The 14,430-nt window shown below is 40.6% G+C and overlaps 1 protein-coding gene across 1 annotated transcript in view; it reads right to left on the bottom strand.

Moving 5' to 3' along the window:
• Nucleotides 1-2,129: 2,129 nt before the first annotated feature.
• LOC138010136 (uncharacterized) overlaps nucleotides 2,130-14,430 on the bottom strand; it is a 128,425-nt gene continuing 116,124 nt past the window's right edge. Inside the window, exons 37-43 of the mRNA XM_068857084.1 lie at nucleotides 13,973-14,062; nucleotides 13,091-13,186; nucleotides 11,672-11,761; nucleotides 10,983-11,135; nucleotides 4,475-4,727; nucleotides 3,705-3,874; nucleotides 2,130-2,686 (exon numbers count right to left, since the gene is read on the bottom strand). Coding sequence (XP_068713185.1) covers nucleotides 2,130-2,686; nucleotides 3,705-3,874; nucleotides 4,475-4,727; nucleotides 10,983-11,135; nucleotides 11,672-11,761; nucleotides 13,091-13,186; nucleotides 13,973-14,062 — 1,409 coding nt within the window. The remainder of the gene's footprint in view (nucleotides 2,687-3,704; nucleotides 3,875-4,474; nucleotides 4,728-10,982; nucleotides 11,136-11,671; nucleotides 11,762-13,090; nucleotides 13,187-13,972; nucleotides 14,063-14,430) is intronic.

Genomic DNA, 14,430 nt, shown 5'->3' with positions numbered 1-14,430 from the left:
CACATTTATGAGCTCTCAGAAGACGACTACTGGCTTTTTATAGCAAAACTCGATGACATATGTTTTTGTCAGCTTCCGGCCGCCATATTTGTGCCCCAGAGAGGGACACAAACATGGCGTCTCCACACAAAGCCTTATAAATTTGAGGTAAAACATTTCTTCGAATATCTCCCGCACGAAACATCGCACAGACGTGAACCTTTGTGAGTCTGTTTGAATATTCATCTTTTTTTATCTCTTTGATTCTTGACTTAATTTGCTTAATGGTTTTGATGATGGTGTGACAGTGAAAACCGGCAATTAGGACACCCGATTATTGCGAATTTTGCAAACCTCGACTCATCTCGATATTTTAGCAGTTACAGAAATGTGATCCGCTTGGATTCTTTGGATAAAAACTTAGACCACTTTCCAAGCAAGAGGTCATCTCAGCATCTTACCTTTTGATCCGTGTAGCTATAGCCTTAAATACCTTTAATATGGAGCACTGACAGAGGGAGGGGGAGGGGGGGACCCAGGGGGATGAGGGTTAAAACGGGCGCCCTCGGTTTCCATTGATATCTGCCTCAGAGCTGACGGAACTACCCACGTTAAAAGAAAGTGACTTTACCTTTACCTTTGGTGGTGGTGATGATCATGTTGTTGACGATGATGATGATTGTGGTAATGGTCATGGTGACAATCAGGAAGATGATTATGTAGAGAGGAGGCAGGACGCCACATGATGTGAGCTGTGGATAAACTTTTTACTTCGATTTATTTTGGTTAAGGTTTTCGTTTATAAGTCACCCTGCCGTTTTGCTCCCAAGTAAATTAGAGACACCCCCTAGCATGATAATGAACTTCAACACCACTCTTTTGTACGAAAACAGACGCTTCACATCACAAAGTGTTCTGCAAACTCCATTCCTTAAGGGGGGTGCCACGTAATTACATAAAGACAATGGTTGCTGAGGAAAGTCTTTAGTTAAAGAGGCCCACAAAAATGTTGAATGGGTGATTCTATGAAGTAACGTTTACGATGGAAATCTGCTCATGCGCACCTAGTCCCATTCCTCTGCCGTGCGTTTCAGTGAAAAACATGTGAAGGCTCCCAGGAAGCGAAAGGAAGACACAGTTTTTTCGCTGGATGGGAACCATCCCATCATTTTTCGTAAATTGTAGCATGAAATTTCTATTTGGACAAAACATGGAACTGATATTTCGAAAAGTGTATCAACGGAAGGCCTTATGACGTCATATTAAAAAAAAACAACTTCTTTTAAAATCCATGCTACAGATTTTGTGTTAGAATGTTCTCATACTGTTGCGTTGAAAATTTGCGAAAAAGATATTTAACTCACTTAGTTAACTCACATAGTTAACTCGCTTAGGCCTTTTCTGTTTTGGTCTCTTGATTTACCAAATATATTCGTTAGTCGACCATACAAAGGAATGTTAGAACACACTTGGCAAAAAAGGATTACTGTAGAGTTAGAGGAATTCGAGAAGTGGCTATTTGGAAGGGGTCGACGAACACTAAACACTTAATGACTAGTCCCTCGGGAAACAGTTAAAACTTTCCCGAGGGACCAGTCATTTAGTGCTTTGTTAGATAGCACAAAAAGAAAAGTGAACAATGGCAACAGCAATGGCTGTCGTCGGTCAATATTCGCGGGTAACAGTGCACTGTTACCCTCTGACGTCATAGATTTTGCAATGTCACCACTCAGAGACTTTGTCGGGAAACAGTTCTATTGTTAGATGTCATGTGACCTCGAAGTAAACAATGAAGGCGCGCGCTGTTGGTGGAAAAATTCAGCTATATAACAATAAAGAATATTACCCTCCGTGGTGATTCCACTTGTAACTGTAATTGTCTGTGGCTCTTGAAAAACATCAACAGTCAGCTCAATTTGGCGAGAACAAGATGGAACACCGAGGTCACGAGCAGTAACAACAAAGCGATAGCTTCTCTCAGTTAGGCCGTTAATTATTGTTACTTCTCCACTTTCTTTTCAACTGCAAAAGCTCTCTCATTGATACTGGCGTAGGACACACTGTATCTTACTTCTCCATTCAGTCCACTATCGATGTCATCAGCTGATACGGTTGTTAAAAGTGTCCCTGGAGGGGCATTCTGTGATATGTTAAAGCTCTTTGCTTTGGTTGAGTTGAACACGGGGGCAGTTGTCATTCTCGTCCCTTATAGTAATATATACGAAGGCAAAACCTGATTTCCTTGGTACTCCATCGTCCAATACCATGATCTTGAGCTTAAGAAATTTCGGGGACGAACCTTCGTAATCAAAATTCATCAATGTAAAGATCTTCCCTGAAGAACTATCGATTGTAAAAGCTGAGTTAACACCGTCAGAGTTATCCAATAAAAAGAACAGCTGTGCATTTCTTCCCGTATCGGCATCGCTGGCATTCACCTTGAGAATATGCGTGTTGATAGGAACGTTTTCTGACAAAGTCAAGTTGTAAAAAGGAGTACTAAAGATAGGAGCGTGTAAATTGGGTGAGGCTGTCATGTTGCAAGCTACTCCATCATATCCCGGAAAGCATTCACAAATGTTTGGCAAAATGCAATCCCCTTTTCCGGAACATTCATTCACACCAGAACAATTAGCCACACTGCAAGATGCGCCATGCCAGGTTGAATCACAGGTACATGTGTCAAAAGCAACACAAACACCGTGCCCTAGCAAAAAATTACAATAAAACGTCTTGAGACACAACATAGATTTTTGGGGCAAATATGTGGGTGAGTCTTTTCTACGAGAAATGTATTTTTCTGTGGCTTTGAGAAAAGGATCCCTTTCAATTTCAATACACTGTTGGCCTTACTTCGTCCAAGGGTTGGAGCTGCAGCACGGATTGAAATTTGTCAGTTATCGGTTCTTAAGATAACCACTGTGGCAACTTTATGCTCAAATAATAATGATGATGATTGTGGTAGTGGCAATGTTGCAGATTATGGTGATCATGATGATGATGATGATGATGTTGATGATGGTGGTAGTGGTGGTGATGACGATGATGACTGTGATAGTGGCAATATTGAAGATTATGGTGACGATGATGTTGGCGATGGTGGTGGCGGTAGTGGTGGTGGTGGTAATAACATAGATGTTATTGAAGTAGCGTGAGGTACTGGCCCGTACTGAAAAAAATATTGTTTGAGTTCCTTTCTTGCAAGTATCTGAGGATATCAGTATGTAAGTTGGAATTCAAAGAACGTGTATTGCTTGTGATGAAAAGAAGCAGGAATTCGCCCTCTGGAAGGAGGACTGATGTCACAAGTGAATGGAAATAAAGGACACAAGTATCTAGGGGTGCGATATGAGGAAACCATCTTACATGAGCAAACGAAAGACTAGGCGAAAAAAGGACTTTCGGAGGGCAGGAAGCTCAAGCTCTATAGGCAAGCAAAAGTGTTCTGCTAATTGAGGAGACAATTTATGATCAAATCAAATGACAACAGCCCAATTTAAATGTAGGGTTTTGATGATAGGAGAAAAGAACAACACCAGTCCTAAAACCTCCATGAGCAGAGTTGACGAACCAGCAAACTCAACACACATATGAAGCCGAGTCTGGAAATTGAACCCAGGCCACAAGGCGGCTCCTCTCACTTCAGTGCCAGCCCTGCTCTGCCGATTTTTAAGCTATAACTTTTGCCCCAAACTATTGTCACGTCTTGCGCCTTCGATGATTACCTGAGCAATAATTGATGGCCTCACAGGAAACATTTGCACAGTCAATACCAGTATACCCTTCGTCACACGTGCAGAAGTCTGCTTCTACGCAAATCCCATGGCCAGAACAATTGTTCACAGAAAGGCAAAGAGGGGTGCTGCAGTTAAGGCCACTAAAGCCGGCGAAGCACCTGGATGATAAAAGAGGTATTATCAAACAAGATCAATTCACTCTGAAAAAGGTTTCAACTCAGGAAACCTTTTTTACATACCGTAAGGGATTCATCGGTTAGTAAAATATAAAATAATATACTTAATGACCGTTGGCCAGTATTAAGAAATGTTTCTTAGCAAAAGATTTTCTTTCAATAAAGCCACTTGCAAGAGCAAGAGCAAGAGCAATAGAGCAATAAAGCAGCAATAAGGCAGTTGCGAGAGAGCCTAAACAAACTCCAGGTTTATGTGGGACTCGAATCCACGACCTTATAATTCACTTTGCTCTAACACAAAGAAATCAAGTCATCTGCTTGGAGAGTTTGATTTGCATCCTGTAAGAGAGGAATTCGGTATGATCGCGAAACTGATGAATGTCACGCATTGGAACTGCAGATATGAGACGCACGTTCATGGATTCGAGTCCCGATGCAGCCTGGAGTTTTTTAAAGCTTCTTTGTAACTGCATAAATCGGTTCATTAAATGTGATATTCCTGCACTAGGATAATCGATTTATAGTCGCAGTTTCAATACACAAATGTCGTACACTGTCTTATTTTTATCGCCTGCGGCTTACCTGCAAGTGAGATTTCCAGCACTGTCCTGCATACAGACTCCATTTCCGTTGCAGTTTCCAAGGGTTGAGCAATCTGCTATGTCACTACAGTTTACTCCTTGGAATCCTGGGTAACACTGACAAGTATTACTTGACACGCACTCTCCATTTCCAGAACACCGGTTCACGCCTGCGCAATCAGGAAGAGCACAGCTATCTCCCGTCCAACCAGGATAGCATGCGCATTCATATAATGCGATACAACGTCCTTGACCTAAAGTTATACAAATGTAAAAAAAGCCGTGTTACATTCACTTTAAAACTAGGAATATCACATCGCGCAGAATGGCCGGACATCATCAATTATTAAATTCTCAACCTCGAATAATGCATTTCGCGTGCTCTGATTGGTTCACTCAATCTCGGTTATCAGCTCATATACCTTGGTTTGACCTTATATGGTAAATGATTGCGTTAAGCGTTGCTAAACTAAAAATGTTTTCGCCGGAATGCGAAATTACTCTTTGAATAAAGCCAAAAAGGAGAAAAAAAACTTTTTTTTGTGGAAAGTTTGGATCAATCCCGACGTTTAGAAGTACGTGAAAAGGCAAGAAATGTTTTTGTGATGAGCCTGCGTCTGTCTGACAACAAGGTATTACACAACACCGCATCAGTTCTCATCAAGTTTTTTTTCGATTTTGCTCGGATTTGCTCGCTTTTTCCGCTCGTGTTTCGTGCTTCCAAATTTTTGGAGTTGAAGGAATTTAATAAAACAGTTATTCCATTCGCGCTTGTTGGATATGAGACTGGTTATAGCCAACTCGGCGCTACGCGCCTCGTTGGCTATTTACCATCCCATAACCAACACGTGCTTATGGAATAATTGTTAATTATTAAATTCTCAACCTCGGATAATGCATTTCGCGTGCTCTGATTGGTTCACTCAATCTCGGTTATCAGCTCATATACCTTGGTTTGAGCTTATATGGTAAATGATTGCGTTAAGCGTTGCTAAACTAAAAATTTTTTCGTCGGAATGCCAAATTTCTCTTTGAATAAAGCCAAAAAGGAGAAAAAAAACTTTTTTTGTGGAAAGTTTGGAGCAATTCCGACGTTCAGAAGTACGCGAAAAGGCAAGAAATGTTTTTGTGATGAGCCTGCGTCTGTCTGACAACAAGGTATTACACAACATCGCATCAGTTCTCATCCGCTCGTATTTCGTACTTCCAAATTTTTGGAGTTGAAGGAATTTAATAAAACAATTATTCCATCCGCGCTTGTTGGATATGAGACTGGTTATAGCCAACTCGGCGCTACGCGCCTCGTTGGCTATTTACCATCTCATATCCAACGCGCGCTTATGGAATAATTGTTAATTATTCATAATGCTCTCACGCGCGCAATTCAAACACTGGTATTAAGGAGGCTCGAAAGGGTATTCAGCTGAGCGCGCGCGCGTAAGCCACACACGCAATTCTAAAAGCTGCTCGCATCAGCTCACGATTCAAAGTGGGGCACCAGAATTAAGCAAATACCGCGAATCTCGCTCACCTTTCTTTTAATTCCTATACATGTGGAATATAAATAGACATCTCCTATTCACGAAAACAACGCAAATCGAACACGCACGGTCGGTTTAATGGTCACTTAAATCCGTTTGTGTTGGCCTGTAGCTTCACTCGCGCGTGCACTCGAATGAGCGGCTGACGCATGCGTAAATGCCAATCTTGTAACCCTCTCATTTTTCCTGATTTTCCAACTTTACTCGCTTACATCTCTACTTCCGGATGGTGAATTTTTTTTCATTTTTTGCATGTCAGCTTAGATTAATTTAAAACGTTTGTCTTTCAAATTTAAAAAAAATCTGTAGGTGAAAAGAGAAATTAGCGACACATTTTAAAAAAACTCATTTTTCGAAAAAACTGACCTACAGATTTTGTTTAATTTTAAATATTTTAGAGATTATTTCTAACATCATCTGGTAACGCGGAATGGGAAGATTTCAACGCCCCGTTTATTTTAAAAAAAGAAAATATATCTTGATTTTAAGGCTCAAAGAAATGCCTGATATCGTTGCCATGGTAACGTCATTTTGGAGAAAAAAATATGATGTGGGAAATCTATCATGGATACTTAATACCCTGGCAAAATTTTGTCTTGATATGATTACCCTAACTGTATCTAAAAACAGAATATGTTTATTTGTTTGAAACAAGGAGAAACTATATCGACCCTCCTTAACTAGCTTTCAATACAAAGAAAATGCGCCATTTTGTCAAAATGGCTTAAGAGATTCGCTTTTTTCTGTTCTAAGCAGATACGAAGCGAAAAGACAAAGAGCGGTTTTCTGAAGATTAAGGATTTTTTACCAATCTCCGGTCTCAGATTTAGATTTTTCCAACTAAAACATATATCTTTTTAACTTTGAAATTGCACCAAAATATAACATTTTCCGTATGGGAAGAGCTACGCATTTGTATTCAGAGGCATTTCTCTGCTACTGAGCGAGTGATAGCGTGCATAAAACAAAGAGCGGAAAACGAAAGACATATTATGTACTAACAGTATGAAATTTAGCCGGGGTACAGCCGCCCACTCTCCGCAAAAAAAAATCGGAGAGGAGCGTCAGTGATTTTCGTATTCAATACCACGTGATTTTGCCTGGAATGTGTGGAAAATGATTCCATTGGTTGTTACCCATCGATCATTACATCATTGAAACAACGAATCTTGATTGCCTTTTATTTTTATTTTCCAAATCCACGCCGTCAGAACCACCGTGAGAAATTTTACGACGGGTTCGTGTGTACTTTGCACACAGTAAAAAATACGAATAACAATCTTTTTGATGGTCAAAGAGGTTTTTCTTTTAAAGTACGAGCGGAATTGTTATCTATGGAGTGCAAAGTCGAAATTGATTCTACGTACATTTGTAGGAATTCCTGTGAGCGCTAAAGAAACGAAAACACTGCTGACGAATCTTCACGAGGTGAATGTAGCACTATTCAAAAGATTGTCCACTCGAAAACGTCTCCTGCTATCCCTTATCAATCAATGTAATCCCAACACCTTGCGCGGACTAGCCTAGCCATTCTCAAGAACAATCTACAAGGCGTGTCGCCCTGGAAGATTTGAGATGTGGACATATCTAGGAAAATAACAGCTCATCGGCAACGATCTGTGCTGCTCTGAAGATCAGAGCCGTATCCGGTTGGAAGACTTGCAAATACACCCTTTCCTTTAAAGAGTGCTTCTATTCTATAAAGCCAAGGTATCTCAAAACTATCGGAGACGCTCGTCAATGCACGTTTGAAATCTACCTCATTGACCACCATTTTGAGAATTCAGCTCCAAAGAAATATGAATCACGCAAATTTTGGTCAGCGTAGATCACTTAATAATGTTGCAAAATTATTCCAAAACGGTAAATCACACCTTTATATTTCACTTAACGCAGGTAAATACTGTCCCTTTCAAGATGAAAACTACATATTTGCTGCATGTTCAAAAATGGCTCTCGAGCCATTGTTCGAAGGCACATTCCTGCATAACTGTTTTGCTTTGAATGACAATGGACGCAAATTGTATTCAAGAAATGAACTCGCCTAGCATATTGAAGTATTGCTAGCGGGCGGAATAAACGAGTAAGGTCTATCTTTGAGTGGCTCATCGGCTCTTCGGTGAAATTCAATGTTTAAAAAACGACTGAGATATATCTTTGAGTGGCTTGGAGGCTCGTCGGTGAAATTCAATGTTGAAAGAACGAGTGAGGTATATCTTTGAGTGGCTTGGAAGTTCGTCGGTGAAATTCAATGTTTGAAGAACGAGTAAGGTATTAGAGAAGGTTTCCCAAAGCAAAGGTGAGAAATTTGATCGGTATGTGATGGAATACGAAAACAAAGAAGAAAAACAATAGTCGTCCTGTCATTTGTTTTCGTTCCACACCTTTTCAAGATAATAAGCAAAGCTCTGGACAGCTCCGTAATTACGCTTGGCTTTTATTATTACAGACCTGAAACTTTTTCACGACTGTAAGTAAATATCTGGAGAACAATAGCCATTCTGCTCGATGATTTATTTGCCATAAGAATTTGAGTATGAATATCTCATTGGTGATCTGCACACTACGTCATCGCTGTTATGTCAAATGAAGCAAAAAACCTGATTTCATTCGCCCTTTTGTTCGTCCTCCATCATTTGTAAATTTTGCCATCAAAGGTTGTACAACACGATACACAACTCAGTGGTACTGATTAACAAATACAACCATTGGAACCGGACAGTTTGTATCGATGTCACTACAAAAAGTGATGCCATCAAAAAGACTGGGAAGAATTTGGTAAACTACTCCATCAGAACACGTTTGAAAGGGTGCCACCTCTGACGAGAGTATAAGTCTTCCTTTCTGAAAACATTAGGGGTAACGCATGATCAGAACGCAGTAACAATAGATGGTCTAGTTTGATGGCATCAAGGTCGTGTCTGACACGGTTGCCAAGGGTCTCCAGTTGACGATTGGCACTACTTCATCATGAGAGATGCCGGCTTTCTTTCGTCGAAGAGTTGCTCTTTCAGAACCTTTCGAACTGTGCGAATTCAGCCCTCCCACACACTGCCATAGTGAGAATCCGCTGGAGGATTAAAGATCCACAAGATATTACGTTGGAGAAGAAACTCTGAAATTGTGCTTTGGTACCAGGTGTCAATGGCGCTGCGCAGCTCCTTCTCAAAACTTATGAAGTTTCTACCCCTGTCAGATCTGATTTGTTCAGGGAGGGGGGTACCTTTTCTGGCGATGCTGTGATACGGCACATGTATAGACTGTGGCTAACTTTTATGTGAATCTCACGGGCAGGTAAACGACACACAGTATATATTTGCTTGACTTCTTTCCTAACCAACCATGAAAGGGCAAGGGCAGTCCATGATGACGTATGTAAAGGGAGCCTTGTTCAGAGTGACCCTATCTATGGGGAGGTCAGCCATCTATTGTACTCCAACAGGAACCAGCCTTTTTCTGCACTTGACGTACGCAAAATGACTCTTGCAGTGATGATCCAGAATCTCTCTCTGAGAGGTACAATGCATGCTCCACGCCAGAGTGCCTGAGGATGTCATGCCAACGAAATGATGAGGTCTTGGTAAGATAATGGGCTGCTTAGTATCAAATGCAAGTGGAGGATTAGCAAGTTGTTTTCCCACACGAAAGTCACTGCGATTTGTGCTAAACTGTTCAATTAACTGCCATCACCACCTTCTACTGCATTTGTGGAGAGCACCTGTGGTGGCTCGTTCCTCACATCCGGGTCATAGCTTATGATTGGTGGGACAACAGTCTCTTACTAAGGCCAAGTCACTTCTGGATCCCAAAGATACAAAGGAACAGTGACCCAAAATGTCTTGAAGCATCAACTACTGGATTCTGCTCGCTGTTAATGAATCTTTACTGGGATGGAGAAGTAACTTCCTGAATAGCGGCAGAGGGATTCCCAACGAATGCGTGGAACCATTGGACGCCATTTCTGATGTACCCCAGAACACACGTAACATCCATCCGAAAATAGAATCATTGATTGGTATACTGTCCCCCACGGTAATCTTAAAACAGCCATCAGTCTCCACATTCTTCGCTTCTTCTTGCTGCGGTTGATGCTTCAAATCTTGATGTCTCAGCTTTAATTCCTGTTCTTGAAGAGCCTGCTACTTGTGTAGGGCAGCTGCTTTGGTGGCTTATGCCTTTTTTGCACTTGCAATTATTATGGGGATTAAAGCTGATGACATGGCTTCTGACAAGTGAGAACCAGCATGTGAAGACCTTGATTTTGGCCTTGTTTATCTTGCGGCTTCAAAAAAAATCCTGCACCTTTGACTAGAAAAAGTATACTCTGTCGCTTCATTGATCTTCTGTCATTGTCAGGTTTGCTTTCGCTGAGCGTCTTCTCCTCTTGGTAAGCTGGAGAGATTTTTCGTATCAAATTCCCTCGTTTTCTAAGGTACTGTTGATTCCTCTGTTGACACGTCTATATCTGCTTCCATAAGTCTTAAGGGATGGATATTTTTAACTAATTTTGGGCACTAAACCAACTAGAGGCTTGACGTTTTACATTATAGACTTTCATTGAGATAGTCTCGAACGCATCTGAATGGACAAGATAAACCGAATACAAGAGAACTGAACTGAGGTTCAGATGGTTTGACTGAAAGGAGACTAAACTATAAGCGAAACGACCTTTTAAATTTAAAGGAACGAAAATTGTGGACTTACAGATATTTCCTTTCTCCGGCAGCGATGATAAAATTTGAAGTAAATCTGAGCAAAGGAGGACTTGCGACAAAGACACATGTGAGAAATCGAACTAGAAAAAGGCGACGTGTTAAACTGATAATAGACATGTTGTATGTAGGCAAGTGTGAAAGTGAAGATCTAAACTTCAATGGTAATGCAATGCAAACAGAAACTTTAACAGATGCTTGAATCTAAGAATTTACTTGCCCTGAATAAACAAGCAAGAGAGCACCAAACTCTTACCAGAACAATGGTCGAGAGATGCGCAAGAAAATTGTGTACAGTTTTCACCAGTCCAGTCCTTTTGGCATTTGCAAACGTCATAATCAATGCAGATGCCACGTGCAGAACAGTTGGATACATTGTAGCAAGTTGGAACCATACTGCAGTCAATTCCTGGTGAGAAGGAAAAAGGCTTTAGTTCTTTTAGGGTTAGTGAATTCACCCCAACGTATCCATTGGCAAAGAAAGTGTTGACAAGAAATCTTCCGTAACTCAAGCCTTACTTTTTCTTTTGCTCTTTGTAAATCAACACTTAGAGCCTACTTCTTACGTCAAAATTAAACGTTTACTGACAAGGAAGGCAAGAAGGTCTAATTTGAATGAAAACAAAAGATAAAGCATTTGTATGGTCTTCTGAAAATCAAAACTCGACGGATATGAACCGTGAATCCTGCGATTTTTCCGCTCACAGTCCCAAGAGACACACGTTTTGTTTACTCTAAGTGAACGATATAATGTTTATTTCATTAATTCTACCATTTGGAGCAAAACAAACAGAATTTTATTTTTAAAAGCGGAATATCTCCAGTAAGTTAACTTAATGTGTGGCGTTTTCCTATTTCAAAATAATGAAAAAAAGCGCCGAGAATTGTGGTGAAAATTGAGTGAAATAACTCGAGCCTTTTTGCTTTCCTCTCAAATCAACTTACCAATGTACCCATCAAAACAGCGGCATTGATCTGTTCTCCTACACACTCCATTTTTAGGGCTCGTGCAGTTATTCAAGCTGTGGCAAATTGCTGAGAAAAAGATAGAAAGTGAAAAGTATAGACATAAACAAGAACTCGCTGAATAACATCCTTTACCAATGACAACAACCTTCATAACAAAGAAGGAAGGTGTTTTCCTGTGTCATTAATAAGCAACGAAAATGTTAAAGAGGGCGCGAAAGACAGGAGACAAGATATTTGATGAGCAAAAGTAATGGCTCTGCACGCCCTCAAAAAGGTGTTTGACATTTTATCGTCGAAAGCTCATATACGAGGTCATTGAAGACAATTATGCACGTTTCTCAATTACTGCCAATGCTACACATTAATGCTAATTGGCCAAAGATTTACATGCGAAACAAATTGCAATAATCGAACAATTCATTGCCTGACGATGACATCGGACGATGTCGAAACGTTGTCAAAATGAATCTAGTTGCGTTTGTCTTTTTAATCAATTTTATCACAAGATCTAGACTTATTAATCGAACAATCATAGCGATAATGAGAAATCATATTCTCAACTTTGCCGCCATTGTAGACTTCAAGCTCACTGGCGATGAGTTGGCGAGTTCAATAAACAAGTAGAGGCTGCTTCTCAGGATCACATTGCAAAAAATGGCACCGGCAAGTTTACTTCTCAGATATAAGAAAATTCCAGAGGTAGAGGGTTGTTGAAAACGGCTGAGTTATATTCACCTTGCCTTATTGGAGAGTCAAGGCGGCTAAGCGGTTATCAACTGTGGCTTCCACCTCTGCGACCTGGGTTCAACCCTTGGCTCCTAGGTCGTATGTGGGCTGAGTTTCAGCCAATCGCAAGTTGACTCCGAGGTTTTTCCGAGTACTCTGGTTTTCCTCCCTCATCAAAATCGACTCCCAGTTAATTACATCCGGCTGCAGGAGCTGCAGACGGATACCCTCGATAGAGATAACGTGGCATCCTCCTCTTTCATTGACGTCAGGGATGAATAGAGTTGGTATAATGTAACGTAGGGGTCTCAAAGTGTCCCTTTAATCTTAACCTCACCCAAAAGTAAGACAAAAATGAAAAGTATACATGCATTTACAGACGAAACTAAAAAAAAAAAAGGTCACAAAGAGACCTAAACAATACCACGCGGCTTATATTAATTAGGTTTTCTCACAAAGGACAAGATGGAAGGATCACATAAAAAAGAGGGAGGGGTATATATATCAAAAAATAATACTTTTTAATAAAAAATTTTTGCTTGTGCTTAAGCGATTACTTTGCGACATCTATGAGAAGTACCATGAATATCATTAAAGTCCTGCAACTGTATTAGACGTACACTATAAGACGTTGCCAGTAAATGTTGTACCGGTTGTTACCCTTGTTACCTTTTGTATCGCATGTATCACCTTCCCAGCCATCATCACATTCACAAAATCCTTTTATGCATGTGCCATGTTCGGTTGAGCAGTTGGAACAATCACCTGAAATGACGCGAAACCTGTGTTGGTAATATTGCTTGTTAGTGTAAGTGCTTTTGGCAATGATAAAGTCAACAAGAAATATGCCCAAAGAGAGTTTGTAGATATCGGTGAAAGGGGGATCTAGAGGGAGGAGAGACACCATTCTATCTTTCTTTGGTGCATTCTCCCTTCCCCCTCCTTACATTTTTTCGCGTTTGCCACACAGGCTAGGCTTATCAGGGGACATAATCATGTGACTCAGCCAAACGGTAAAGGGCTGTTTTCCCAGGAAAACTTTGAAATACAAGTAAACTCTGATGAAAAGATGACATGTGCGCGTGACTAACTCTGACATTGATTCAATAAAGTGAGTTTCCTGTCAACCTCAAACAAGGCTCTGTCTTTTTCACCCAACAACATTGAGGGAAATTTTGGCTGCCAGTGGACTCGTTACTAACCTCAATAAACCGCTCATTAATTCTTCTCTGTTTTGAATTTCTCTTGAGAGAAACGAGCTGTGACAACCAACTCTTAAGCTTACGTTGCATGTCGGTTTCAAGGGTGTTGGTTGCAAATGCCTTATATAAAAGTTTTGCAAAGTTGATGTCTATTCGGGTCTTTCTGGAAAAGCGACTGCTTGAGCCTTCGTTACCACTTGCCAACCAAACATTTAGGGGACCGTTTGGCCAACCACAACAATGGCAACCTTTCAAGGGAAAGTGAAGGGAAACTAGGGAAAAGTTTGGGTTTTGTGTTAATATAATAGATGGGTGGGCTTGCTGTGGGACGGCTGGAGCCATTGCTTACCCATTTGACAGCTCTCTCCAGACCAACCAGTCATACATTGACAAGTGGAATTGACACATCTTCCTTTTCCTGAACACTGACCAGGGCAGTCTTAAAAAAATACCCCAGATTAGCTTTGCCTCCAAGCTAAATGAAGATTTTACTCTTATTTTTGGCTAGTTGAATTGTATCTTACTCAAGTTGCGGTGTTTCTACTGTTACAAAAACCTGAGTTTTTACGACTTTAAAAAAAGATATAAAACTCTGAGTTGCTCTTGATACACATATTAAAATATGTATATAAATATGGTCTTCTTTTTCTTTTCATAGTTTTAGGTTTTAGGTCATGCATGTACCGTAAGTATTGGGCAAGCTCCGAGCACAGAAGACGCGCGCATTGAGCACTATTGGTAAGAAAATATGGTAACCCATCTGTGCAAGAAAATTTGGTTTTGGTCACCGTACGACCGCACGACCGT

Source organism: Montipora foliosa, chromosome 7 (assembly GCF_036669935.1).
Source record: "Montipora foliosa isolate CH-2021 chromosome 7, ASM3666993v2, whole genome shotgun sequence".
Lineage (NCBI taxonomy): Eukaryota > Metazoa > Cnidaria > Anthozoa > Scleractinia > Acroporidae > Montipora > Montipora foliosa.
Note: the sequence above shows the minus strand (reverse complement) of the source record. Positions and strands in the feature narration are given on the sequence as shown.